Below are 27,204 nucleotides of genomic sequence, written 5' to 3'. Positions count from 1 at the left end.
ACTGTGACTTAAGAGGATAAATAAAGGCTGTATATATACCACATGCTGCTGTCTCACACCTATAATGCTAACTAATCAGGAGGCTGAGACTTGAAGATCACAGTGTGAAACTAGCTAGCCCAGGCAGGAAAGTCCATGAGACGTTTATCTTCAATTTGAAATGCTAGAAGTGAAGCTGTGGCTCAAATGGTGGAGTGCTAGTCTTGAGCAAAAAAGCTCAGGGCCAGTATCCAGGCTCTGAGTTTAAGACCCAGGCCTGTCACACACACAATAAAAGACTGCCTTTATTGAGTGAAAACATATACATGTTTATGTATATCCATAGCACATAAATCCTTTTGAAATGCATCCTGAACTTCTGTATACAATGTAATTTCTTTGGTCCTTCTACTTGACTTCAGTCAAAGGTTGGAGTTTATGGAAGTTATTGCCCCCAACAACTTGAGATGTGAAGTTTGACATAGGTATGCACGTATGTGTGTGTGTGTGTATGTGTGTGTATGTGTGTATGCATTTAGACAGGGGCTTGCTGTGTAGCCTAAGTTGGCCTCAAATTCACTATGTAGCCCAGGCTGGCCTCAGGCTCAAGATCTTCTTGTCACAGCCTCCAGAGTACAGTAATTGAAGACACGTGTCACCTTGTCCTACTTTCTTAATGACCATTGACTCCATTTATGAAAGCTCCTTTAATGTTGCTTCCCTCGTGGTTTTCCTTTTATTTTCACATAAAAGAAAATAAAAAGTCAAGCCCAGTGCCAGCAGGCTTTTCTAGAATGGGACTCTGAGGCTCATGGGGATTAGAAAAGAACTTACAGGGATGACGTTGTGTTGAGATGTACGTATGTGTCCTTGGGAGTAGCCGAGGACAAAAACTGGCTATTAACTTGAGAAGTAGAAGAAAGGAGTTAGGGTATGGTCTTCCGATCGATCAGAAAGAGAAATCTCAGCCAGGCATGGTGGCACACATCTGTGATCCCAGCCCTCTGGATAGGCTGAGGCAGCCAGGACTACACAGTGAGAGGCTGTCTTAAAAAACGAAAATAGAAACAAAAACAAAAGGAAAGAAATCCCATTGAGTACATTTGTTAAGTCAGCATTCTTTTGCTGTTCATCTCCCCAGTCCTTGGCTAAAAGATCAAGAACTTTTAAAGGAGATGGAAGGAACATGAATTTCAAAAGATAAATGAGCAGCTGCAGAAATGAGCAAATCAGTGCTTCTCTTAGTCTCCCAATAGATGTGTCCTTACTTTTAATGCCAACTGCTGGCCATGATGATGGAGATAAGACAAGGAAAGACCCTGCTAGGAGTAATTTTAGACAGTACTAAACTCATTCAACAGATACCAGGCACTCCAGTTTTGATCTGTGGCCTGCCTAGTTTGGTAACCACTGGCCACCTTGGCTCACTGAGCATTTAAATTTTGGATGGTTCAAACGGAAATGTGCTATACACATAAGGTGTGCATCAGGGTTTGAGGATTCAGTGTGAAGAAAAAGAATGTTCAATCTCTCATTAATAGGTGTAAACATCGGTCACTCATGACATGGTCATACGTGGGTTATACTGAGTTCAAATATATTATTAAAATGAATGTCACCGATTTCTTATTATATTTTACTGTGACTCCTAGAAAGTTTAACTAATAATGTAGTGGCTGCAGTCTATAGTAGATTTCCACCGGGCAGTGTGGTGCCACACCCTGTCTCTACTCTGAAGGAGTACTTGCAGGTGGGGGAGAATGGAAGCAGGTCTAAGACACTAGGGTGCCACAGAGCTCAGCCAGCCTGTGTCTTTTTCCTTCTGTGAAATCTGCATTGTATACAACTCTAGATTGCCTTGGTCAAGCTCTGTCTAATTTACCCTTCTGCTTGTACATATGTGGATGCTGTCTGTCCCTACCGTCCGCAAAATTAAGCCAAACTCTCACACAGCTTCCTCAGGCGCCCTGCCAGAGGATGGATGAACTTCCCAGTGTTCAAACTCACTGTTCCATCTCCCTGTCTTTGGTTTGGCTGGACCCTGTGCTCCCACTCCTGCTAACCCTCCATCTCCCCTAAGCTTCAATTCCTATTCCTCCAGGAAACTCCATTCTCCTATCAGCTCTCCATCTGAGTTAGTTCTCTTCCTTAAAGCCTCTGACGGCCAGTTATTTATTTGTCTTACCAAACTTCCCCATAATGCTTCCGCTCTTAGTTTCTTAAGATCCAGGACATATTAGGATTAGGAGGCAAAAAAGACCTAACCTTCAGGGTTAGGTGACCACATAATGAAAGTAGTGGCTTAGAAAGAATAGAACAAAGAGGTATGCCACCAGAAGAATTTGGGAAATCAAACCGAGACTGGAGGAACTTAGTGGCCCTGCAATGTGGGAATCTTTTTGACTAAGGTCTTTCGTTGTCAGTGTCACCACCAGTCCCAGGTTGGACTGATGGGGGTGGGGGTGGGGGTGGGGTGTTCAGCTTGGCTAGATGACTGAGTAAATAAAACAGAACAATGGTGGATGGGGATAACTTCCATAGGGGTTGGAGGACAAGAAAGGAGCAGATTTCTCAAGCATGCAGAAAACGCACTTCTGGAGTTCCGTTCTGTTGGGGGGGGGAGGGGGAGGTACTATTTGGGGCTAGCCTGCTCTGAACCTTCTCCGGACTCATTCAAGGTCATTGTTCCAAACAATCTGTCTCACCGAGAATGGTACCAGGAGGATGGAGGGGGCGGATGAGAGCGCCGCGATCCACCTGAAGGTCAAGGCCGGGCCACCGCGTCGAGTTCCCCCCCCCCCCCCCCCCGGCAGCTGGCTCGGCGCCGGCTACGAGGAAAGCGCGCAAAGTCCTAGCAAACTGAACTACAGGCAGGAGACAAAAGCCCGGCTCTTCCTCTCTCCCACGCCTCTCCTACCCAAGCTTGCAAGTTATTCTTAACTCTCCCGGGCGTCGGCGAACCCTAGAGAGACCAGAGATCGGGGAGGACCGGTGGACCCCACTGGACCGGGGAGAGCGGCCGGGTGGGCCGGGTGGGCGTGTGCGCAAGCACGTGTCCGCGCGCCGGCGAGCCGGGAGGAAGGGGGTGGTCTCCAAAAGGGGGAGGGGAGAAGGCAAGGGGCGGGGAGAAGCCGGCTTTTTAGGACCCGGAGGCGGGTGCCGGAGGAGAAGGGAAGGAGGCGGCCCCCGCGCTCTGCCCCGTGCCACCTGCCCCGCTCGCCCGCCGGTGCGTTGCGCTCGCCCACCGCCGACATGCTGCCGAGACTGGGCGGCCCCGCGCAGCCGCTGGTCCTGCCGTCGTTGCTGCTGCTGCTGTTGCTGCTCGGCGCGGGTGGCTGCGGCCCCGGGGTGCGCGCCGAGGTGCTGTTCCGTTGTCCGCCTTGTACCCCGGAGCGCCTGGCAGGTTGCGGGCCCCCGCCAGTCCTCACGGTGTCCGGGGAGGCGGGCGATGCCTTGACGCCCTGCACCGAGCTGGTCCGCGAGCCGGGCTGCGGCTGCTGCTCCGTGTGCGCCCGGCTGGAGGGCGAGACGTGCGGGGTGTACACCCCGCGCTGCGCCCAGGGGCTGCGCTGCTACCCCAACCCCGGCTCCGAGCTGCCCCTCAAGTCGCTGGTCAACGGCGTGGGCACTTGCGAGAAGTTCCAGGACTCCAGCCCCAGCCGTGACCAGGTGGCAGGTAACGCGGCGCCGGGACGGCTGGAGATGGGGGTTGGGGGGGGGGGGAAACTTGGAGGGCTGCGGGCGGTTTTGTAGGAGCGCGCGGCTCGACCTCGGGGATTGTGTTAGAGGAGAAAGAACGCAGAGTCCTTGACTCGATCCTGGGGGATTAGTGAGAACGGGAACCCCCCGCCCCCCGCGCCCCAAAGGCAGACCTGGGGGTAGGTGGGGGCAGGACTTAGAGTGGGCGGAAGAGCCCTAGCTACTAATTAGTGTGGGGAGATCTTCTTCCCCGCGTGGAACACCCCCCCCCCTCCCCGACTTGAGGAGAAGGGGTTTGGGGGTGGGAACTTCAGGCTTATATGGGGGACACAACCTGAGTAGGTGACCGATCGTGGAGTCCGGGCGGGAACGCTCCGGGACCTCGGTGGGAAGGGAGAGAGGGACGGAGGCCCCCCGGCCCTGGGAGGGGGCCCAGCCTTCTACTGGCAGGAGGAGGGCGGAAAGCACTTGGCGCATTGTGGGGGTGAATTGCATGCTCCTTGAGAGAACGAAGGGGGCTCTGGCAACATTATTAGATGAGAGTGAAGCAACACATAAGGGCGAGGGGACTTGGGAGGCCAGGAGGTGACCCCAGTCGTTGAGTCTGTGTGACTTAAGACGGGTCGTCAGTCAGCCACATTCCTGGAGGGGCAGACGGGCCTTGCGGCCGAGCCTCTGCGCCCCAGGTCTGGAGGCTGGAGGAGTCCGGGTGAGGGGGAAAGCCACGACTCTTCTGTGAGCGTTACACCCCTTCCCCCGGCTCCCCACCAAACCCAGGGACTTGCTCTTATCTCACTAAACGGGGGAGCCTGAAGTTCTTTGTTAAGGGGGCCTTCGTCCCTTTCCAAAAGTTATTTGAGGGGTGCATTCAGGTGGTAAGTTCACTTCAAACGACAACGTTATTTAGTTTAAAATTTTTTTTTTGTTATAAATCTTCCCTCCTCGGTCTGGAAGAAGCTGTAATTATTTCCTCTCCTCTTGTAGACAGAGCTAAGTCTTATGGCCCTGCTGCTGTTTTAAAAGGCAAACGTGTGTGCGTCTCCAAGTTTCTCAAACTGAGAGGGGAGATAAAAAACATTCTTGTTGCTTCAGTTGTCTGGTCGCCCCCCTCCCTCCCCCTGGACTCTGCATTTTCCCCCCTCTCCCTGGTTTTCCTTGGGTATGGAATTAGGGGTCAGGGTTAAAATCCTCTACTTCCCTCACACATTTTGACCTTGAGTACAAAGCAAGGTAGGGCTTCCTGTGAGAGGAACCCCTCTGTTCCTTTCTTCTTTCTCCTGGCCAGCTTTGGAATTAACCCTTTCCTCTGGCTTCTCTTTGAAAGTAATAAAAGGGGAAAAAAGGCAGAAGTCCTTTCCTTGACAGGAGCCTATCCCCTAGTCCGGAAACCACCCCCTCTGCCCCTTCTACCCCCACCCCCCACCCCACAGTCCTTCCCAGAGGCTTTGTGAAGGTTGGGGCGCTTTCTGAGCTCAACTCAGGCAAACTAAACATCTTCCACAGCAGGGTGAACTTCCTCATTGGCTCTGTAGAATCCTCTTTATTTTGACCGTTTTAATAAGGTGGGGTATGCTTTCCTTCTCTTCACTGAGGCTCACTTGGAGCCCGAGGTCTCAGTAGCTCTCAGGTCTCTTTTTGCAGGCGACAGATGTGGGAAGTTCTCTCCCTTCCCCCATTCCCCCCCCCCTGCAGCCTGAAAGGGGGGTGGGGTGGGGTGGAGGGGTTGTCAGGGAAGCTGGAGGACAATGGGGTGAGTTCATGGGAAGAATGTCACTGTGGATTTTCTCCCTGGTTATGGGCTCCCACCAGCTTGCCCCAGCTGCTCCTTAGGCTTTACCTAAGGCCTGGGATGCCATCCCACATTTTTTCTCTTGGGTCCCAGTCTGGAAGAGGGGATGTCAATCAGAGGTAGGGGGGTAAGGAGTCGGGTTGAAAGCACATTAAGGCTGGGGGAGGGGGTCCTGTGGGGAGAAACTTTGGCTTATACAGGGGTCCTAAAGGAGAGCCGGCAAGGATGGAAGTTCTGGACTTGTCTGTGGGAGTAGGTTTGGGCTGGGGAAAGGGGACTGGGATTGCGGTTTGGAGACTGTTGAGGTCTAATTTGGGGATAGGGTCCCCCCACCACACACACACCTAGACCTTCACATTGAGCACTGTCCATTGCTCATCTCCTTGGAGTACTCCCCTCCATCCCCCCCCCCCCCCCCCAGCCGGCATTCCTCTCTGAGCAGGTTGCTTTTGAGAATTTTAAACATACCCTCTTATTTCGAGGCAGCAAACCCCAGCAGTTCCGGCCTTGCCGCTAGCTCTTTTGTCTTTGTTCCCAAGACTCAGGGGTTGTGCTGCTGGCTTCCTGGGGATGGCACGGATGCAGGGCTGGGGGGGGGGGCAGTCAGCAGAGAGAGCCAGTGAGTGGATGGTGGCCATTCTGCGGTGGGGGGCAGGGGGGGAGGAGGAGGTGATGGGCAGGGGCTGGCTGGTTCACAGAAACTGAAAAGTCAGACTAGGGGGGGTAGGGGTGGGGAGGCCTGAAAGCCAAATGAAAGGACCCTGCGATTTGCCAAAAGTCCGGATCTTAAAAGTATGTGGGTGTGTGAGGTGACAGAGTAGGCAGAATGCCTTAGTTGGGGGGGTTGGGGTGGGGAAGTTGGGGAGGGGGATGGGCTTGGGCTAGGCCTGGTCCTTTCAGAATTCAGGCCTGGCATCTCCCCTCCTTCCCTCCTTCCCTCCTTCCCCCCGGGGTGTTACAATGCTGGGGATTATTCTGAGGGGCGGGGCGCCCAAGTGGCTGTCTGGCGCTGTGCACATAGAAAGGTACTATAGAAATGTGCAGTCATTCAAGGTCTCAGAGCCAACGGGCAGGCTGGCCCGCGGCTGGGTGAGGAGTGGGGAGGTCGCACATCTGCAGTTGCCGCGGGAGAAGGGGAAAAAGGCAGGCCCTGATTTACAGTGGCTCAAAAATAAAAAGGGGGTGGGGTGGGCGAGAAAACCAAGGGACTTCTGGCTCCCACTTCTGCTTTGCATCTCCTCTTGCATAAATTTGCATACCGAGTTCAAAGTCGTAAAATAGACTCTAGACTCCAGAATGAGCGGGACCCACTGTCGCTGAGTGTTTGAACACCATTACCTTCTGCCTCCCCTCCCCCTTCCCTGGACAGGACTGGAAACCAGCTCTGCTGAGCTGCTGGGGCAGGGGTGGGGGTGGGGGCGGGGGGACACCTGTTGGGGAGCACGTGGAGTGTCTTGGTTAAGAGACTAAGCCATGAGTGGCTCTAGGCCTTTGAGGCAGGGCCAGGGGCATCCAGGTGACCAGAAGGGCATTTACACAGGATGCTCTTGTGTCCTGTCTGGCCTCTGGCCCAGGGTTGGTATGGATGAGGTCTTTGGTTGGAGTCACCTATCTACCTATGTAAGCCTAAACCATTCCTGTATGGTTTCCTTTGCGTGGTAATAATGAACAAATTCCATAGACAAGGTGTTTGAGGGAGAAAGCACTGAGGGAAAAAAATAGCCAATATAGCATTGAAGTTGTTAGAAACTTACACCTACTTTACACAATCAGGGTAAGGCTGCTCTGAGTTAAGCAACTGGGAGAATCTGGGGAGAAAATTCACTTGTGGCCATGAGGGTCTACTTATAAAATTGTTCTTGATCTAATTGTATCATGATTGAGTGTCATGGCAGGCGCAGGAGGATGGATGGTCAGATGGCTCTCACTGTGAGTCGTCTACCTTAGCTTTGAGTTTAAAAATAAAATATCCAGGTGAATAATGCCTCTGAGGTAGGAGACTCATGGAAATTAGTCCCATTGAAGTGCTGTGGATTATCTTTGGGGGTGGGGGTGTCATGCCTCTCTTATGCCTCTTTCACTATAGGCCCAGCTGGAATACCTACCTCATGCTAAGTACATGGACAGAACTCACAAAAAGGGACATGGAAAATATCTTGGCTTCCATCAGAGTGATACCACATAGGTGACGTGGAGACGGCAACAGGAATGTTGAACAAACCTCAAGTCCTTGAATGGGGAGGCTCGGTGACTGGCCAGGCCCAGGCTTGGGAGCAGCTATAGGCTGAGGACGAGGCAGTTTCCTTCTAAGGCACCCATTATGTCTCGTGCTGCGTCCACTAAAATGAAGGCACAGAAGAACCGGGTTATGCTATGCTTCTCCAAGGGAGCCTGGGATGTGGCTGGCAGATGTTCTAGGCCTCTGCTTCCCTTTGTTTTCTCTGGCTGGAGTTTTCTTCAGGTGGCAGGCTGCCATCAGAAGACAGTCATCCCGGCTCTGTCCTGTTGAACTGGTGGCCTCTTCCTGCTTGGTCTTCTGTCTCTTAGACCCTTTAGGGGAGGGAAGGTTTGTACCCCCATCTCTCTCATTAGAAGAACTAAGTAAGGAGAAAGTCACCTGATTATCTATTGCCTCCTTCACTTTCTGCTTCCATGGCTAAGCCAAGGATTGGGCTGTTGGCAACAAAAAGCTTTTGGACCCCTTGGTCAGAAGAAGTTCTGTGCCTGGACACGGGCATTATAGGACGGCCCATAGTACATCATGGCCAGATTTTTGGTTATTTGGGTTTTCTTGACTTTTTAGAGACCTAAATCCTAGAACTAGGAAACCTTAAAAATGTCAGTGGCCAGCACACAGTAGTTAGAACAGAAAGATACAAGACAGATGGGTCTTGGAGGGTCTGGCTAGAACAAGGAGCAAGAAGACAGCAGCTCATGGCAGAAGCAGTCTGGCCTTTTGCTATTGTTGACCTGGTTCCAATGCAACGTATGTCAAAAACGTGTATGTTGAACAGGGGCCAGGGTTAGTGAAATAGGAACGATTTTACCCCCATCTTGGGGTGTGTGTTGGGCCACTTTTGACTATCTATGGAAAGTGTCCAGCACTTATTTTTATCCTTATCCTTAATCTTGGTGCCATCTCTCTGATGCTCGGTCTTTAGGTTGAAGGCCGAACTAGACAAGTCAGGCAGTCTGCTCATCTCTGGAGGGTCCCATCCTAGATGTCTACCTCTGGTCACTGGATGCAAGAGGCTGATTTTATTCTGCCTGCTATCTGTAAATCAGAAATTGATGGTCACCTCTACTGGGTCTCACACTATGTGGTATATATGTCAAAGGAACTAACAGATGAAAAGCTCATCATTTGCCCTTGGTAGTGAGTCACATAATGCCCCTATCTCTACCTATAAAGAAGGAATATCTATACTTCTTTGGCTAACTTTTCTGGAGCTGTGGTGAGTCCTTTTGTGGAAGAGGTAATGAAATTGTACTTTAAATTTGACTGATAATAAATTGTTCAAAGGTAGCTAGCTTTTTTTGGGGGGGGGGCAGTCCTGGGGCTTGAACTTAAGGTCTGAGCACTGTCCCTGGCTTCTTTTTTGCTCAAGGCTAGCACTCTGCCACTTGAGCCACAGTGCCACTTCTGGCCATTTTTTATATACGTGGTACTGGGGAATTGAACCCAGGGCTTCATGTATACAAGGCAAACACTCTTGCCACTAGGCCATATTCCCAGCCCCCCCTTTTTTTTTTAAAGTGCTAACAGCTTAAACTCAGGGCCTTGTGCACTTATTTGGCTTTTCTTCAGCTCAAGGCTTATGCTCTACCACTTGAGCCATACTGTCACTTCTGGCTTTTTGGTGGTTAGTTAGAGATAAGAGTCTCACAGACTTTTCTGCCTGGGCTGGCTTCAAACATTGATCCAAAGATCTCAGCCCCCGAGTGGCTTTTATAGGTCTGGCTTGCACTATTTTTATGGTTGAGCTAGGCAGTGTGTGCACTTTAGAGCCCGTGTCCTGTGTCTGGGCATGTAGTTATACTTGGGAGACAGAGATGGCCCAAGAGAGCTAGAGCTGTCTTTGCTGCTTACAAACATATGGCTGGGTCAGGTCCTATCTTCACTTGGTCAGCCAAACTGGGAGACTGGCCTTTTAGCTATTGCAGTCTGGAGATGACCTGAGGCACACGCTGGGTGGCAGTGGGGGAGGTGGGTGGAGGCTACTCTCTATGTGGCCCTTAGAGGATACCCACTAAGACCCAGCTTTCAGAAGTAGAGGGTCAAGAACTAATTGAAGTGCTTCTAGCGCATTTGGTACTTTAGGTGGTCAAAGCCACTGAAGAGCTTGGAAAGATGGCTCCAGAAAAATGGCTCTTTCAGACTGGCATCTCCGAGCCTAAGATGCCCAGAAGTTGAACAAAATCCTGGCAAAGAAACTGGATAAATCTTTCCAAGATGATGACTTCTTACATCTTCTCCAGAGCTGACTTCACTGCTGACGGGGAGCAGCCTTTCATTTTGTAGAGTAGGGGTGCAAAGCTCCATAGGCGTCTCTGGTTGGGACAGTTTTCTGGGCACCGGGGCCCCAGAAAACCCCATGTGGTGTCCTGTGAGAGTACACCACGATGATGATAATGATGATGATGATGACTGGATTTTGGCCTCTGGTGAAATTTGGCCCCAGGAAAGCAGGGAAAGTAGATGCTTGTCTTTGGGATTGCATATACTTAGGGTGAAATCCAGGATAGTAGAGACACAACATTGCATGTGCCACTCGGAATGTGGGCGAGATAAAACCCTTATACTCTGGAGCCTCCATGGTGGGGAAGGGAAAGGAACGACCTCTTCATGTCTAGATAGGCCCCTAGGCCCACGGAGATGTGCAGGTTTTCAGATTACCTGTATAACTCACTCCGTAATTAGCAGAACACATAGGATGTGGAAGGCTTTTCTTTTTGTCTCACGTGTGGACCATCTCCCATGCTCTTCCCCATCCTTGGATATTTGCCCCTTCCCCCTTTTCCTTCAGAAAGCCAGGGAAGATCTGGGCTGGCTCAGCCTGGTGTTAGTCAAGCATTGGAGGGAGACCATGCTCAGAAAGCTGCACCCCTAGGACAGTTGGCCACAGTGAGGCACATTTTTTTCTCTTCCCCTTATTATTTTTCGGGGAGGGGGCAGGGGACACTTGGAAGGTTTGGGGCCCTTCTGGCTGCCAGCCCCACATCCCTTCCTGGCTGTTGGGAAGCAGGGCTGGAGGAGTGAAGGCTGGAGAAGGGGGCAGGAGCTGGCAGATCTCCAGCTGCCGGTCAGAGGAATTGGCCCACAGGCCCTGGTGAAAGTTGGCTGGGAGCGAAGCCTGGGGAGGTTTCTAATTAGTGGACGGCCGTAGGTGTGTCAGCCTTGTGTTCATTCAAGGAACTGAGCAGAGCCAGGAAGTCGAGGAGGGAGGAGGACTGAGTCCTTGAAGGTTTTGGCAAGTTGAGGGGCGATAGGGGGGAGGGGGGAACAAGAGGAGCCTGATGCATGTGTTCATCTAGATGATGTGTGAAAATTAGGGGTTTCTAGCTCCAGGGATCTGAGGCTGACTTGTGGAGGTACATGGCAGTAAGCAAAGGGTACCCCCTAAAAGCTAAGTGATAAAACAATAACAATTCATATGATTTTGTTCTAGGTATCTCCTCCTGTTAAAGAGTGCCCTGCTGTTGCAACACTTTTTCCCTTTGCTCTGTTTTAGCCTAGGATTCTTCACAGTTGTCAGATGAAGAAATCGAGGCTGCTGCATACAGGTTCAAGAGCCAAGGCGAGCACAGGTCTCTGGATTCCTCTTCCAGTGCTCCATTCCATGAGACTCACACCCGCGCAAAAGCAGTGATTTATAGAGAAAAGCTCCTTTTCCCTGGGAGGCAGTCATTAAGGCATAACTTCTCAAAAAATACTCCTTTCTGCAACTCTCCAGGAAGTTTCCTGTAGGCTTATGTCTTTACTTCTGGAGCAGGTGCCAAGTTGCCTCTGGATGGCGAACTTGCTTTCTAAAGTGCCGGAGGCCAAGAAAAATGAGAAGGGCAGCTTCCCTGTTCCCTGGGCCTAGCTTGCTCCCATGACTTGTCATTTAGCTGCACAAGAGGTGGTTTCTATAGCAACAGTGGAGGAAGGTGCGGCAGGTAGGATAAAAGGATGGGTGGGCAAGTTTTACTGGGTCGTAAAGGCCTTTGGGATTAGCTGGCATATGATTGGCTTCCTTCCCTAAGGAGATGGAGAACAGGGATGAAACTTTCAGGGGTGGGTAGTGTTCTGCCTATGGGGTTGTAGAAGAACCTCAAAATCTTTTGACATGTGTTGGACAGATGGTCTGAGACCATCTGTCTATATTGCTAATTTCTCATGATCTTGACTTGATGTTATAAATATCCATATGACCTTGGGCCAAAAAAAAAAAAAAGGCTTTCTACCCTAAAGATTAGATGACGCTGGTGACTAGATGCCCTTCTGATGGGTTAAGAACTATGGAGCCAAACAACCGGGTTTTTAGTTTTTGCTATGTCACTGGCTTTGGGTAGCTGCCTTTCCGTGGGTCTTTATTATCAAGTATAAAAGGGGATAAGAAATTATCAACCTCAAATGTTTGCTTGACCACCAAACAAAGTTCCACAAATAAGTCATGTGGCATGGAAACTCAGATAATGAAATGACATTATACACATTGTGACCCCTTTCTTTTCCCTGTGTCAATACAGAAGCCAGGTCAAAGGCAAATGTTTTGTTCCTGTGTGTTCTGATTGGTCATTTAAGAATCCTGTTATGGGTGTAGCTACCTAGATAAGCTGCCCTCTGCATTGGAAAGCTTGCAGTGAGACAAAATTGTGCAGGTCAGTGGTAGAGAGGTTCTGTGGGGAGTTGTAGCCCTGAAGAGAGATTTGTGCTCAAGGCTCTGCTAGTTGGCCATACTTAGTTTTCTGCTTCTTGAACCAAAAGAGCATAGCCAAAGAAGGTGACGGATGTGTGCAGTATTAGATGAGACACAATCAGTGAACTTTTCCTTGAAGAAAGTGAAAAGCATGGTGACCTATTTAAAGACACTTATTTATATTCAAGACACTTCTTGTGCTGGTTTGAGAGGGTGGCTGGCAATCCTGGACATCTTTGCAGGTTTTAAATTTCCTATTGCATCCTTGGGTTCAGTGTGTCAGGCAGGATGGAGTACTGGGTGCAGTGTTATGGGAACTGAGCGGAGGCTGGCTGAGGGAAGGTGGTGGGAGAGAGGTTGGCAGCTGGGTGGTTGGGTTGCAATGTAGGGATAGTGCTTTGCATATGGGTGCTAGGAGAGGCAAGTGGCCTTCCTCCCTGCCATCTGCTCACCGCCTTCATTACCCCTAACCAGTCTTACTGCTATGGGCCTAGAAGGTAAAGGAGAGGCCAGAGAAAATGTGAGAATCAACGAGAAGATCCTCTAAGTGGGAAGCTCTTAGCTTAGTCAGCTTTTTTTAGTGCTTTAAACACTGACTATGGGCCTATGGTGTGCAAGCCAGCATATTGGTTGGAGGAAAAGTTCTTTTTTTCTTATTGTTGTTGGTGGTGGTCATGGGGCTTGAACTCAGGACCTGGGTGTGAGCCACCAGTACCCAGCTGAAAAGTTCCTAATATCACCTGCAATGCATGCTTTTAATACCAGAAGGGGCAAGAAGAAGTGTGTGTGTGATACACACACACACACACACACACACACACACACACAGGTCAAATTCATCCCTTCTATATAGTACTCTTGCTTACAACTCTTCCTCTAGGAAGATGTGGCTATTAAAGAAAAAAGTCCTTTTATATGGTGAATAAAGGCATAGGTGTAAAGGAGTTGGTAGATATCTGTTCCTTCAGTTTTACAAAAAAACTCGTCTTTCTTTCCCCTCCCCCCACAAAAACCAAATCACCAAGTTGAACACACAGAATATTTCCCTTCCTGTCCTTTGCACGGGTTAAGTAAAAATATTAAGACTCTATAGAGACTTAAGACCAAGCTCATATGTTCCAAAAGCTTCTGTCCTTCAGAGGAGGAGGAGAAGCCACAGATCCGCTGTTTTTTTGCTGATGGGTTCAGGCTCAAGTGTGGGATGGAAGTGGAGTTGAGTTATTGGGGTGCTTTCCCCAGTGACGTCTTTCATCCTCCTGATCAAGTGGCCCTTGTGGCCACATTGTTCACCTTTGGTCTACTTCAGATGGTCTCCCTTATACTATAGCAGGGGAAGTTGGGAACTTTTTCCCGACAGTCATTTGTCATTTCTTCTTTCTCGTGACACTTGCAGTGATGCTGTTTTTCTGTAAAGTTGTTTCTCCTCTGGTCCTTGAGGAGACAGCAGCTGTCTCCTTTCTCTTGGGTATCTCTGGCTGTGGGCGCTCCCACCGTTCTGTACCTGCTGACCTCCTGATGTCCTTCAACCAGGAAGAGTGTGTCCTGTGGCTTTCTATTCTCTGGCCTGAGCTGCCTTTATTCCTGCATCTTGCCCTTCTTCAGTCAGTGTCCTCTCTCCATGCATCACTCTTGTCCCATTTCTCCCTCCGTGTCATGGAGATGTGACAAGGAGGCTTGGTGGGCAGGAACCCCGGTAACACTGCATGAGCCAATGAAAGTGGCATTAAAGTCTGCCGGTGGTATTGAGGAGACATCATTAGGCTGTCTTCCAGCCAGGAGCGTTCCAGGGTCATTCTTAGTTTACCTATCACTAGTACCTTCCATTTGACAAGGAAAGTGGGGTGGATGGCAGAAATTCAAGGCTGGGCATTGAATCCAGAGACTCATGAATTCTAAGCAAGTGCGCTACCAACTTTGCTACACCGTTAGCTTTAAGAGATGACTTTTTTTTGGGGGGGGGGGTGGTACTGAGGCTTGAACTTAGAGCCTTATGCTTGCTAGGCAAGTGCTCTACCAACCAATTGAGCTGTGCTCCCAGATCTTAGTCATGAGCCACTGGTGCCTAATTGAGAGATGACTTATTTAAAAGAAAAAAAATTAAATGCAAAAATGTACTAAGAATAATGTAATACCAGTCTGCCATATAGACCTTCAAATGGTGATTGTTTTGTCTATTGGTTTTGTCTAACATGCAGTACTTAGTATTTATCTTGGCTAAGCAGATTTGTATACATATACATGACAGATGAGACATATGAATGTATTAGCTTGTTATGCATTAATGCACATATGCTTGCATGTTTATGGATGATGGATGACTATCATCAGCGAATTTATTTGTATATGATGGATGACCCCTATTGGTGAAGTTTTTCTCTGAAAACAAGTCAAAAAAAATATATAGAAAGCTTCATTTTCCCTGTCAACATTAGGTTCTTGAGATTTACTCATGTTCCTAGACACAGAGAGGAGCTAGTTTTCCTTATTGCAGTGTGTCATTGATCCTACTGATTGTATTTACCTGTTCATGTCTTAATACTTTCAGGTCAAGTTGCTGACAGTTTACAACTACAAACAAGGCTGTAACGAACATTTTTTGTATGTGTGGTCTGTGGATTTGTGGACACAAGTAGAATTTCAAGGTCAGGTGCATTCTCTCTTCACATAGCCTGTGGTCCAAACTCAGGTTCTACTTACTTTCTTGGGCCTTGGCTTAAGTTGAGCTATAGGGGAAATGTTCAGGAGTGAAAGCTGAGAGTGTTGTTTGCCATCTTGATATCACTTTCTCGGACTCTTCAAGGACAGCTTGGCTCACAGAGTCCCAGAGGACCTGGGCTGAGTTTGAGCATGTTTTTGTTTTCTCCAACTGTCTGCCTCAGCCCTGACCCTCCCCAGGTCTTCGCGATTCCAGGAATGACCCTGGTGTGTATAAAGCAAGCCCTTTAGAGCGTGCGCAGGCAGGGAGGCTCCAGGGAGGCTCCGGAAAGGCTGTGCTGTTTCTCCTCACTCAGGGGGAGCTCGAGATGAGACGGCAGTGTGAGGGGCATGCTCTAGAAATCTCCATGATGCCTGGCCAAGAAAGGCCCCCTCTGCATGTGTCCAGGCATGCACACGGGCCTCTTACAGACCCAAAGGCCAATAAGGAGAAAGCTTGGGAGGCTGAATCTCCACATTCTTCAGGAAAGCCAGGCAGGGGACAGAGAATCACAAAAGGAAAGGGGGAGGATGGGGCTAGAAATGTCAGCTTGAAGGGTCTTGTTCAAAATACTGGTTCCTTGGTTCTTACTCAGGCTTGCTCTCTCGGAATCTCCAGTGTGCTCTTCAGATGGTCTCTGGTGGTTGAGCTTTGTTCGGAAGCCTTGGGTCTAGTCTAAACTGCCTCAACTTACAGATAAACACATTGAAGACAACCTTAGCCTCTCTCCATACTGACATCATTCAGCTTCTTGAAGAAAGTGTGGGTCGGACTTTGGTTCCTCTGACTTTCAAGCCAGCAGTATTCTTGCCAGATGAGAACCACCCGTGAGTTAGTGTTGCAAGGAAATGCACCAAAAATTGAGGTATAGGGGAAAATCCTTGGCCAGTAGGTTGGGCGCTCTGCCCTCCTTCCCTGCCCCATTATTCTTACATGTGCAAGGGTAGTACTGGGCCCTGCTTAACTTTCCATTAGATAGTTAACGGAGATCTTTAGCCATCAGCTGGCGTCAGGCTTGTGGGAACTGCGAGATGGCCACCAGGTAAGTGGAGACTTGTAGATCTGTGAGATGTATAAAATGACAAGTTTCTTTCCACAAGGGAATTCCTAGAGGAGAGAGCTGTCTGCTGTGGGGACCCTGGACTGCTGGCTGAGGGTGAGTTTTCCCGGAATGTAGTGGCATAGGAGAGACGTAGTGGCATCCCTTGAAGGGAGCAGGGCTTCAGGATTTGGAATTTGGAACAAATCTGTAATGTCTGCAGGAGGTAGGTGAATCCCTCCATTGAAAAGAGCATTTGTTAAGTGCAGTGTATGATGAGGGCCAGCCTACAGGGTGATTGCAGACCCCCTTATGCGTTATTCAGAATTCCATTTCCGTGGGCCATTGTTGTCTGTGACCTGCTGCCTGTTTGTTGTCTCTAACCTTTGGGAGCAGGGAGGAAACAGAAGGTAGGGAGAAAGCACTGACCATGTTGCTCACCCAGAGAGACTGAGGTCCTCCAGTTAAACTTTAGCTTGAAAAAACCAAGTCTTCCTCCCTCCCTCCCTACAGCACCAAATGCACAGCCAATTAATTAGTGGGTTGGGTTATGGAACATTGTAGATATGTAGATGGAATTTGGTAGCTATGTCAGCCATCTAAAATCCAACAAAAGCTGTTTCCTGTGTGTGTCAGCTAGTTTACCCTTGCTTGCAGGGCACTTAGGAACTATGGCCCCCTGTGTTCTCTGTCTCTGTCTCTGTCTCTGTCTCTGTCTCTCTCTCTCTCTCTCTCTCTCTCTCTCTCTCTCTCTCTCCCAGTCTTGCCCAAATACTTGCATCAAATGGCGGAGAACTTGGACATTTAGAAACACACAGTTTATACTCAGACCAGGGATGTGGCTCAGTGGTAATGTGGGTGTTTCTTGTGTACAAAGTCTTGGGTTCAATCCTCTGAACCACAGACACAAAACAAAACCACATCATCTGTTCTAAACGTCCACCAGATGCAAGGACTACTTTAAACGGTAAATAAATGAGTACAGTGAATAAGTGAATAAGGCAAGAAAAAAATTTAAAAGACAGGGCTGAGGGTATATATAATTCCATGATAGAACACTTGCTGAGCTTGTGCAAGGTCCTAGGTTCTATCACCAGCACTGCAAAATTAAAAAAATTAAAAACAGTTAGAATTTAACCAACAAAATCAAGCTCTAGAAGAAATATCCAAAGAGAGACAGTACTGAAGAACTATCTTATAACTGCCTTTTCAGTGTATTAGATCACTTAGCAGTGGATGAAGTATCGCCTACCCTTGTCCCTCACTAGCAGATCAATCTTTCATTTACCCATTCGAGAAATAGAGCGTTCATAATGGAGAAGGTGAGGGAGGGAGAAGGTGGCTGAAGTAGTTGATTGGCATGTATGAAGATAGGACAAGAAAAGCTATTGAAATGGTTTTCAGAAGGGGGTAGGAGAGTGATGTGGGTGAGGTTGATGGAGTACATTCTTGGCAATTAAGAAAATGTCACAGGGGCTGGGGATATGGCCTAGTGGTAAGAGTGCTTGACTCGTATACATGAAGCCCTGGGTTTGATTCCCCAGCACCACATATATAGAAAATGGCCAGAAGTGGCGCTGTGGCTCTAGTGGCAGAGTGCTAGCCTTGAGCAAAAAGAAGCCCGGGACAGTGCTCAGGCCCTGAGTCCAAGGCCCAGGACTGGCAAAAAAAAAGTCACAACGAAATCTTCCTTGTGCAACTAATACATGCTAATAAAATCTTCATCAATAAAATAAAATTTAAGAGGGGGGAAGAAATGAGATAATTTCTTCTAAAGCTTAATTTTGCTTGCAATGAAAATTGAAGTGATGTTACTGAAATGATATCCTTTTTAAACAGTAGCTGTCATGTAAATAGGACTATTCCTGTTTTCCACATATTAAGAGTTCAGAGAAAAAATTTAAAGGATTTGGTCAAGATCCTAGTTGAATGGTAAATGGCAAGTTTGCTAATGGGTTATTCATGCCATAGGTGTTAGTAGAGAAGTTGTCCTGGTGGAGGAGTGTGGCAAGAGGAGGGAGAGGGGGAGGGGAGGGTGGTTAGTATTCATTTGCCTAGCTTCTATCAAGGTGAAGTGCGTCCGAGGAGGAATTCACAGGGAAGGTGCCATGTAAGTTCTGAGCCCAGCCGGAGTAGGATCAGGAAAGCAGCCAGCATTCCTTCTTCTGGCCCAAGACTGGAGCAATTCTTGAAAAGCCTGGAACGCAGAACCTGTGGAAGGAGGTAAGGCTGCTGCAGACCACAGTGGCCAGCTTTCCAAGATAATCATGAGAGACAAGGAGAAGGCTGGGAAATGGTTAGGGTTTCTTCCGAAGGAATGGGAGGGTGGCGTGTTGGGCAGTTAGGAAGATGCATGGTAGTGTGGGGAAAGTCTCCTGTTTTCACTAGACCTGGATGAAGAAGACCAGGCAGAGCCTCCCATTTCAAACTCGGGTTTGCTTTTTAGATTCCCCAGACCTCTCTTTTTAAGAGTGCTTTGGAATTTCTCACAGGTCAGGAATAGCAAACTACCAAGCTGGGCATTGAGGTCAAGAACGGGGTGCTAGGAGAGAGAGCCTTGTGTCCACTTCTATGCATTAGTACCTCACTTTCAAACTTACTTTGGGCATATATGCCTCCCCCCGACCCCCTGACATAACCTGTTCAATTGTAGCACTAACAATCTCCCTCGGTGAATCAAAAGTGTTCGTGCTCCTCCAGGAAACTAAAACAAGAGATTTATTCTTGGTTGCTGTGCTGTTTTTGTTTTCTTTTCTTTTTGTCTTGTTTATCCGTCTTTGGGAGGAGGAGAGTGAGCACAGGAGTGGAGGGACAAAGCGTGAGCAAATGCAGCAGTGGCACTCATTAGACAACGTGGAAAATGAAGGACACAACTCGTGGGTGGGGATAGGAGGGGAAAACTGGGAGAGAACGAGGGAAGGGGTGCCATTGTCCAAAAAGAAACACACTCCTTACCTGACTTGTGTAACTAGCCTCGACCAGGTCTCCACGGCCGGGTTAGTATGGGGGGTGGAGAGAGGGGGCGTACCAATTGAGAAGCATCTCTGAGGAGCTTCTGGTAGTAGGGAAGGTACCTGCTTTCTGCAGATCCAGATGGCACTCTTGCTGGGCCTCAGATTTGCCACCTCTAAAGTGGCTCAACCCTCCATTTCCTATCATCCTAATTGCCTTTCTCGCCTCTGGGTGCTTATGACAGAAAGATGGGAGAATGTAACTAAGGCAGGCTTGGGCGCTTCCCACGCAGGGCTACTGAGATCAGCTTTCGTCTTTCCCAGTTCTCTTTAGAAAAGTTTTACCCTCTGTATATGATTATGAAAGTCCCTGCCTCAATATCGCAGCGCAGGGGAGAAGAGGTAAGCTTACCAACCCATAGGAAGAAGTCTTGAAATTCCTTCAGGGACCTCATGAAGAGTCCCTGTTAGTTATATCCAAGCCAAAGCCTTTTTCCAACTATACCCATTGGGTTGCTGAGAACTGTTTCTTTTCCTTTCTTTCTTTCTTTTTTTTTTTTTTTTAATTGGCCGTGGGGCTGGAACTCAGGTCCTGCTTGCCATCCTTGCTTTCTCGCTCAAGGCTAGCATTCTACCACGCTGAGCCACAGAGCCACTTCCTGTTTTCTGGTGGTTAATTGGAGATGAGAGTCTCATGGACTTTCCTGCCTGGGCTGGCTTCAAACTTTGATCTCCTCCAGATCTCAGCCTCCTGAGTAGTTAGGATTACAGATGTGACTGAAGGACTGTTTCTTATAGTTACTTCTGCACTGTGGCCTGCTAATCTGCATGTATAAGTGGTTGCTCAATAAATATTATTCTAGATCTAACCCTTAAGCAGAAAAGAATGCAAGATGGTATTTTTTTGTTCTGAGAGGAAAATTCCATCTCTAGTTGGAATTCCACATCTGGAATGTTTTCCTGTGGATTGTTCCCATAACCTATAAGAGAATGTATGGGGGTGGGGAGGTCTTGTGTCAGGATGGTACTTGTCCAGTTGAGGTGGAGGGTTGGCAAGGAGGGAAAGAACCCTCTGCAGAGGTACTTCCACTTGAGACACTCCCTGAAGCCTACTAGGGTTGGGTATCATTTGTCCATTTCTTATGGATGAGTGGTGGAGGCACAGAGCACTTCAGTAACTTGTTCAAGACTACAAAACCAGGATTTAGGCTTAGTGGATCATGGTTTGGACTTGAGCTCTTGAAGATATTTGGAATAGCAACAAGGCAGCCAGGCTTTGCTTAGCCCACTGCCCTTTCCTATATCTACTCGGACAACATTGCATTGACTTCAAGATGTGTTCAGCGCTGGTCACAGGACTTGGGTCTTAAAGCCTGTTCTAGAGAAAGAAATGGATGCTCTTAAAAGAGCCCATGTCAACAAGCCAGGCCTGTTGATTTCCTCATCTTATTGCTATGTTGGTTGCCGTGGTGAGATCACTAAAGGAATGGAATGAAACATCCTTGAATCTAGGTGCCCACTGTGAGGGTGGATAGGCTAACCTTTACCTTAGTGAGGTCTGGGGCATCTCAGGACAGGAGGCTACTTCTATGCTGCCACTTCTATGCTCACCACAAGCCCTAGATATTTTGTCTTTGTGGACTCTGTCTTCCAGAAAAGCACCTAGAAATCATGTTACAACTGGCTATTTATAAATGCATCATTATGTATTAGGACTTTTCTTTTTACTGGAAATTTTTTTCCTTTGGATTTTAATAAAACATTTTCATAATCTCTTAGCACTGCACTTGTTGTGCCTGCTGGATAGCTTGGCCCTAAAGAGCTTAAGCTATGAATGCAAGTAGATCTGTGTGTCCCTCTAGAAGCTTTTTTTTTTTTATGGTACTGAGACTTGAACCCAAGATTTCACACTTGGTAGGCAAGTGCTCTGCCACTTGATTCATATCCCCAGCCCCGTGTGTGCCCTCTGTTTCTTCAAATACATTTCCACTCATTCTGAGTGTTAGATGCTGGGCTAACCTCCAGTACTCAAAGGATGCTTTCCTGTGGCTTGACCACTGTCTGAGCTACAAGTACCCAGAAGAGGGGAAAGTGGGGATAGACTTCTTCCACATTGTCAAGTGACCTTCTGAAAGTCCTGGGCTTCATTCTCACAGAATGGAAGAGTCTAGAAATGATTGTTATACTAAGAGATTTGCAGTGACCTGGGAGACAAGATCTTGTTCTGTAGCCCCCAGCTTGTCTAAAACCTGCTGTGTAACCAACTCAGGCTGCTCTTAAACTTGAGATTGTCCAGTCTAGGCCTCTTGAGTGCTGGTGTTACAGGCATGTGTTATCATACCTGGTTATCCCTCCTTGGCTTTAAACTAGCATGTGGTCAGAACATAGTTTCTAGCCTAGAAGTGCTAGGAAGGTCTCCAGAAATTCTTCTTGCTTCTGTTGGCTGAAAGCTCTGTGGTAGGTGACAAGGATTTAGATGAGGTCAACTGTGTATTTGAATTTTGCTTTTCTCACTTTGATCCTGGGTGGTTGCAAAGGTACGATGCTGTTGGGGACTTTTCTAGTCACCTTTTTCTCCTTTGGTAGTGTCTGCAGCAAGGGAAGGTGAGATCCTGCCGCAGAAGGTGGACAGAAGCGGGACCTGACGTGGCAGCAGGATGGGAGTGGGGGTGGGGTGGGGCTGGGGGTCAGTATCCCCTAATGTGCCAGCACCTTCACGATGCTTCAAAGGTTAGTTTTAGGGAGGTGATGGAGAGTTCCCTGCATCGGTGCACTCTCTAGAGTTTTCCAGGTTTACCTCATCTCACATCTCCCTGAACCTTTTCTGACCTGCACTTTTGTGTCCCTCTAAAGAAGGCTGAGATAATCTCCTCCATGGTTAGGCCCAGCTTCCTGACTGAGTCCCTGAGGGTAGGTAACCAGGTAACTGCACTGGGACCTGGTGGTACTGAGGAAATCATGCTTTGTGACAGGGTGACTTGCTGTTCCCATTCTGGGGAACCTGGAAGGCAGATGTAGTGACTCTTCTGGGGACCTTGAGTTTCCAAGGTCCATCTCAAGGGGCAGACTGTGCCGAGCTGGGTCCTAGGTCTGATTAGACCCTGTTAGAACAGGATTCCTCTCCAGCCTGGATTGAGTGCTAAATCCTTAGCCTTCCCCTGCTGTGTGTGGTGCTGGGGCTGCTGAAATGAGATTTAATCCGACTTGATGGATAGTGAATCCCAGGCTCTCCAGCCCCACCCCCCCCCACCCCCGGGGAGATAGCCTTTCTACATGGAAGAATTTTCCAGGTTTCTGAGGGTTTAAATATTTAAACACATCATTTAATAATTTTGGAAAGAAATCTTTTCTAAGGCTGATGACTCTCTTGCTTTCTGTGATACCCCAAGTTTGTCGGGACCAGTAAATACACTTCATATTCTAGGGTATGAAACGTGGGAGTCATCAGTGGTTGTGACATTGTTTGCCAGGTGTGAAAAGTCCTCAGAGTTGTGGGGGTATTTTTTTCCTTTCTCTTTTTTCCCTGTTTTTGGGTATTTTGTATATTCCTTTTTTCTTTTCTTTATTATCTTTAAGTGGCATAAAAATGAGTTGTCACTCAACTAAGCAGTTTATGAATAACACTGCCTCTTGATCAAAGTGACTCCTTTCACCGTTCTCATGCAGTCCTCCTAGCCCTCCCCTTCTCTCGCTTTTCTTCATTAATTTTTAATTTTGCTTATTTTCTTCTGGGGGATTTTGGACATTAAATATCTAGAAACCAGGCTTGCTGGAGCAGTTGGTATAAACCACAAAGGTTCTTCATGATATAGTTTTTGTGTGGAAAATGCCAAGAAATTCAAATGCATTCATATGGGCACAGCTATTATATTATCCAGTCTTGTTTGCCTCTGCTTCCTGGTTCTTAGTCATGTTCCACATCACAAGTAGTGGACATTGTCATCGTCATTGTCTATCTCTCTCTCTCTCTCTCTCTCTCCCTCTCTCTCTCTCTCCCTCTCTCTCTCTCTCTCTGTGTGTGTGTGTGTGTGTGTGTGTGTGTGTGTGTGTGTGTGTGTAATTAGCAGTCCTGGGGTTTGAACTCAGGGTCTTGTACATGCCTTGCTGGCACTCTATCACTGTAAGCTATACCTCTAGTCATGTTTGTTTGTTGCTGGTTATTTTAGAGATAGAGTCTAGTGAATTTCTTGGCTCTGGCTGGCCTCAAACTGAGGTCCTTCAGATCTCAGCTTCCTGGGCAGTTAAGGTTATAGGTGTGAACCAGTGGTATCCAGTCGCAATTCATATTTGAATTGCTTTGCCTACAACCTATTCTCTACAGTTCTATGAGGAAAAGAATATAGTTATTCTGCCATGTGCCATTAGGAAAACAGAGGCCCTACACTGAGAAACATAGCTGATAAAGTGGCAAGGCTGAGATTTAGCCTGAGTACACCAACCTTAACCAGTGAGGCTGTGGTGGATGCTGCTGTAGCCAGTGGCACGGGGCCAGGTGTCAGGCCCAGTGGGAAAGCAAGGGAAAGGAATAGCAGCAGTTCTACTGAATGCTTGCAGGTGTGAGGTGCTGTGGGATACCCATTGCAGCAGGTGCTGCTGCGGTATGGTTCCCAGTATTGTACTTGAGCTAAACGCCCCGCAGTCAACAGCAGGGCTAGCTCTTCCCACCACACAGCAGGGCCCCACCACTTCCTGAATTCTCCAGGGTCCACCATCTATAGGTCCCTTGCCTCAAACCCTCATTGAGCAATAGTTTAAGAACCACTTCTATTTTGTGATCAAGACTTAAGGTTTTGAGGAGAAAATGCAACATATGTTGAAAAATACCAACACTGCAGACCTAGGGATCAGAAGGTATGCAGAAAGTAAAGGGTGGGTTGAGAGGGATGGGTAAGAATGCTGAAAGGTGTGACATTGATTAAGATGCATTGTATTCATAAGGTGCTTGTTGAGTGGTAACTCCTTTGTACAACTAAAGATAAGAAGGAGAAGGAGAAGAAGAACAAAGTCCAGAGAGACTTAATGGATGTTCTGTGGACAGATATCTTGACAAAGTTTCTAGCCCTGGGAGAAGCTGAAACTACTAAATGAAGTTTCACTGTTCTTGGGACCCTCAATATAATGGGATACATTGCACAGATAGACTTGGAAACAGTCAATTGGCTGGTACTCTCGCAAAGCACTATGGGAATGTTCTGGCAGTGGTAGGTTGGCAAATGAGGAGTGATGGGAATTCTGGAACTGGTCCTGTCTGGCAGGTGTCTCTCCCACCTGGCGTTCCCTTGCTAGCTATGCTTTGGCTCATTGATCTTCATGGCACCTAATCTGAACTGTTCAGACCATAAGTGATGTAGGGCTTGAACTTGCTATCAGTGATGTACCTGGGAGGTACTGGACGGAGTCCCATTCCATGTGAAGGTCCTGCAGATGCCTTCGTCCTGTCCTGGGCTGGTAGGATGGGGCAGAACAGTGGAATCCCTGTCATTTCACTGGAGTCACGCAGCCGATCAAGGAAATTGGGCTCTCAAATCCCCAACTTCTCCATGTGGAAAAAGTTGAGAGATGTCACCAACAATACCCAGCCAAGAGTCACTGGGAAACTAATGTAGTTTTCCCACTAATAAAAAAATGTGGATTCTGGTGTGCCTCTGGCTTTCAAAAGATGTGCCAGTCATTTTCATCTTCTACGTTCTCCGTCATGTCAATCTTCATTAGCAAGCGTCCAGGAGAACCCCCATCTTTGTGGGACAGTGGGCCTGGAGTGCTTCTTTTCTTCTTTCTGCAGACAATGGTGATGACCACTCCGAGGGAGGCCTGGTGGAGAACCATGTGGACGGGACCATGAACATGTTGGGAGGTGGGAGCAGTGCTGGCCGGAAGCCCCTCAAGTCGGGCATGAAGGAGCTAGCTGTGTTCCGGGAGAAGGTCACCGACCAGCATCGCCAGATGGGCAAAGGCGGAAAGCACCATCTCAGCCTGGAGGAGCCCAAGAAGCTGCGGCCCCCACCTGCCAGGGTCAGTGTGTGTGTGGGGGAGGGGGTCGTCCTGTCCACGGAGGAGTAGGAGGAAGCAGAACACATCGGGGCCAGGGGACATTCCACTCTGATTCACACTGCTGAGAAGGTACCCAGCTACACACTCAGTATTTTGGCTGTGAAGTGGCTGGACATAGTTGCTTCCATTTCAAACATTACCAGGCAGGCATGGTGGCTTAAGCCTGTAAGCCTAGCTACTCAGGAGGCTGAGATCTGAGGATCACAGTTCAAAGCCAGCCTAGGTGGAACAAAGTCTGTGAGACTCTTTTTTTCCAGTTAACTACCAAGTAGCTGGAAGTGGACCTGTGGCTCAAGTGGTAGAACACTAACCTTGAGCACCAAAGTGTTCAAGCCCAGAGTTCGAGCCTCAGGATCAGCAAAAACCACAAAACCCTTCACATTTCTATTTGGCTTTGGAACACAGGCAATAAAAATGATCCTAGAGATGGAGGTGAGGCTTTGTCCCCCTTGTTGTGATGTGCTCTTGGCACTGGGCTGCGGCCTTTCCTTCCTAGCTCAGCTTTAAAACCCAGGACTTGGCCCTGGTAGGATTATGGTGATTAATGGCGTTTGAACCATGGGTTTGGGCATAGGCTTTTGGCCCATGAAGGCCTTCCCCACAATTGGAGGTACGTTACATCCATGTGACCGTCTGTAGGGGTGAGTTGGGTACAATGAGGTCACTGGGCTGGTTGTCACGGGTCATACTCCCTACTTTCTGAGACTGCATCCAGCCTCTGTTTTGTGGGCTTGCTTTATTCTCACCCCAAGTCCTCTGTGCAGACCCCCTGCCAGCAAGAACTGGACCAGGTCCTGGAGCGGATCTCCACCATGCGCCTTCCGGATGACAGGGGCCCCCTGGAGCACCTCTACTCTCTGCATATCCCCAACTGTGACAAGCATGGCCTCTACAATCTCAAACAGGTAAATGTGGATGGGAGGAGTTTCTCCTCAGCTCTAGGCCTTGGTATGCATGCTTCCTGCACCCCCTGTCCTGCAGTCAATCCTCCCAGGCCTGGGAGCTGAGCTGAGACACTCTCCTGACCTTGAGGATGGTGGAGGTGACTTCTGGATTTCACGAGGCCGGGGCTGATCTGTGCCTGGTGTCCAGATTGGGAGCCTCTTACTAGTTCGGTGACCAGGGGCAAGTTACTTGACAATGCTGGGCTTCAGACATGTTGTGAAATGGGGATCGTGGTGCTTCATTCACAAGGTGGTTGTGAGGCTCATGTCAGTCTCCATCTTAGCTCTGAGCTGAATGCTTGGGGTATAGGTTGGCTTACACAGTGGCTGGGCACACTAACTTTATTGTGACCAGAGGATTTCGCCTTCCACTGTGGCTCAGGCCCAATGGACTGGGCTCCTCACTGGATGGAACCTTGCTGACAGTGGAAGCCCAGTCTTTCCTTAGTCTTTGGGTGCCAACAACAGCCTCGTGTACAGGAGCGTCGCTTTGTAGCCACATAGTCATGCTGGATTTCAGGGTCACCCCAGTCCTACTGAATGATTCCCAATAGAGGCTCAAGGCTGAGAAGGGTCACTCTGGCTGTGGCTCGGCGGAAGCTCGCCGCCCAGGGAACCCAAGGTGGAGGGAAGGAAGGAAAGCGGATGGCTCCTCTTCACATTCTCCTCCCTCTCTCTTCGCAGTGCAAGATGTCTCTGAACGGGCAGCGTGGGGAATGCTGGTGTGTGAACCCCAACACTGGGAAGCTGATCCAGGGAGCTCCCACTATCCGGGGGGACCCCGAGTGCCATCTCTTCTACAATGAGCAGCAGGAGGCTGGTGGGGCTCATGCCCAACGGGTGCAGTAAACCATAGCCAGCCCATGCCTGGCTCCCCCACCCCAAACACCAGCAGAAATGGCGGGTGCTTGGGCAATGAATGGGGGAGGATTTCCCCAGGAGTCTTGACACATGTATTTATATTTGGAAAGAGACCAGCCCCGAACCCGGCACCCCTCTGCTCTCTCTTCCCTGGTTGGCAATGCATTCAGTGTCCCTTCTACTTGCCCTGGGGAGGGAGAAGGCAGTACTGGGGGAGCTGGAGATGAGTTTGGGAGGGGGGGGAAAGAAATTTTTATTTTTGAACCCCTGCGTCTCTTTTGCTTAAGATTAAAC

General features: G+C 48.7%; 1 protein-coding gene across 1 annotated transcript; it reads left to right on the top strand.

The window, feature by feature from the left end:
- Positions 1–3,157: 3,157 nt before the first annotated feature.
- Igfbp2 (insulin like growth factor binding protein 2) lies at positions 3,158–27,204 on the top strand. Its single transcript, XM_048344794.1, has 4 exons — positions 3,158–3,655; positions 24,837–25,066; positions 25,870–26,010; positions 26,734–27,204. Exons 1-4 carry the CDS (start codon positions 3,232–3,234, stop codon positions 26,896–26,898), a joined length of 960 nt encoding a protein of 319 aa, XP_048200751.1. The 5' UTR covers positions 3,158–3,231; the 3' UTR covers positions 26,899–27,204.

Source organism: Perognathus longimembris, chromosome 4 (assembly GCF_023159225.1).
Source record: "Perognathus longimembris pacificus isolate PPM17 chromosome 4, ASM2315922v1, whole genome shotgun sequence".
Taxonomy (NCBI): Eukaryota; Metazoa; Chordata; class Mammalia; order Rodentia; family Heteromyidae; genus Perognathus; species Perognathus longimembris.
The sequence above is the reverse complement of the archived record's forward strand: the minus strand, read 5'-3'. Positions and strand labels throughout refer to the sequence as shown.

Coding starts and splice junctions, on each gene's coding strand:
- Igfbp2 (XM_048344794.1), top strand. CDS start 3,232: ATGCTGCCGAGACTGGGCGGCCCCGCGCAGCCGCTGGTCCTGCCGTCG. Junction 3,656..24,836: donor CAGCCGTGACCAGGTGGCAG/GTAACGCGGCGC, acceptor TTCTTTCTGCAG/ACAATGGTGATGACCACTCC. Junction 25,067..25,869: donor TGCGGCCCCCACCTGCCAGG/GTCAGTGTGTGT, acceptor TCCTCTGTGCAG/ACCCCCTGCCAGCAAGAACT.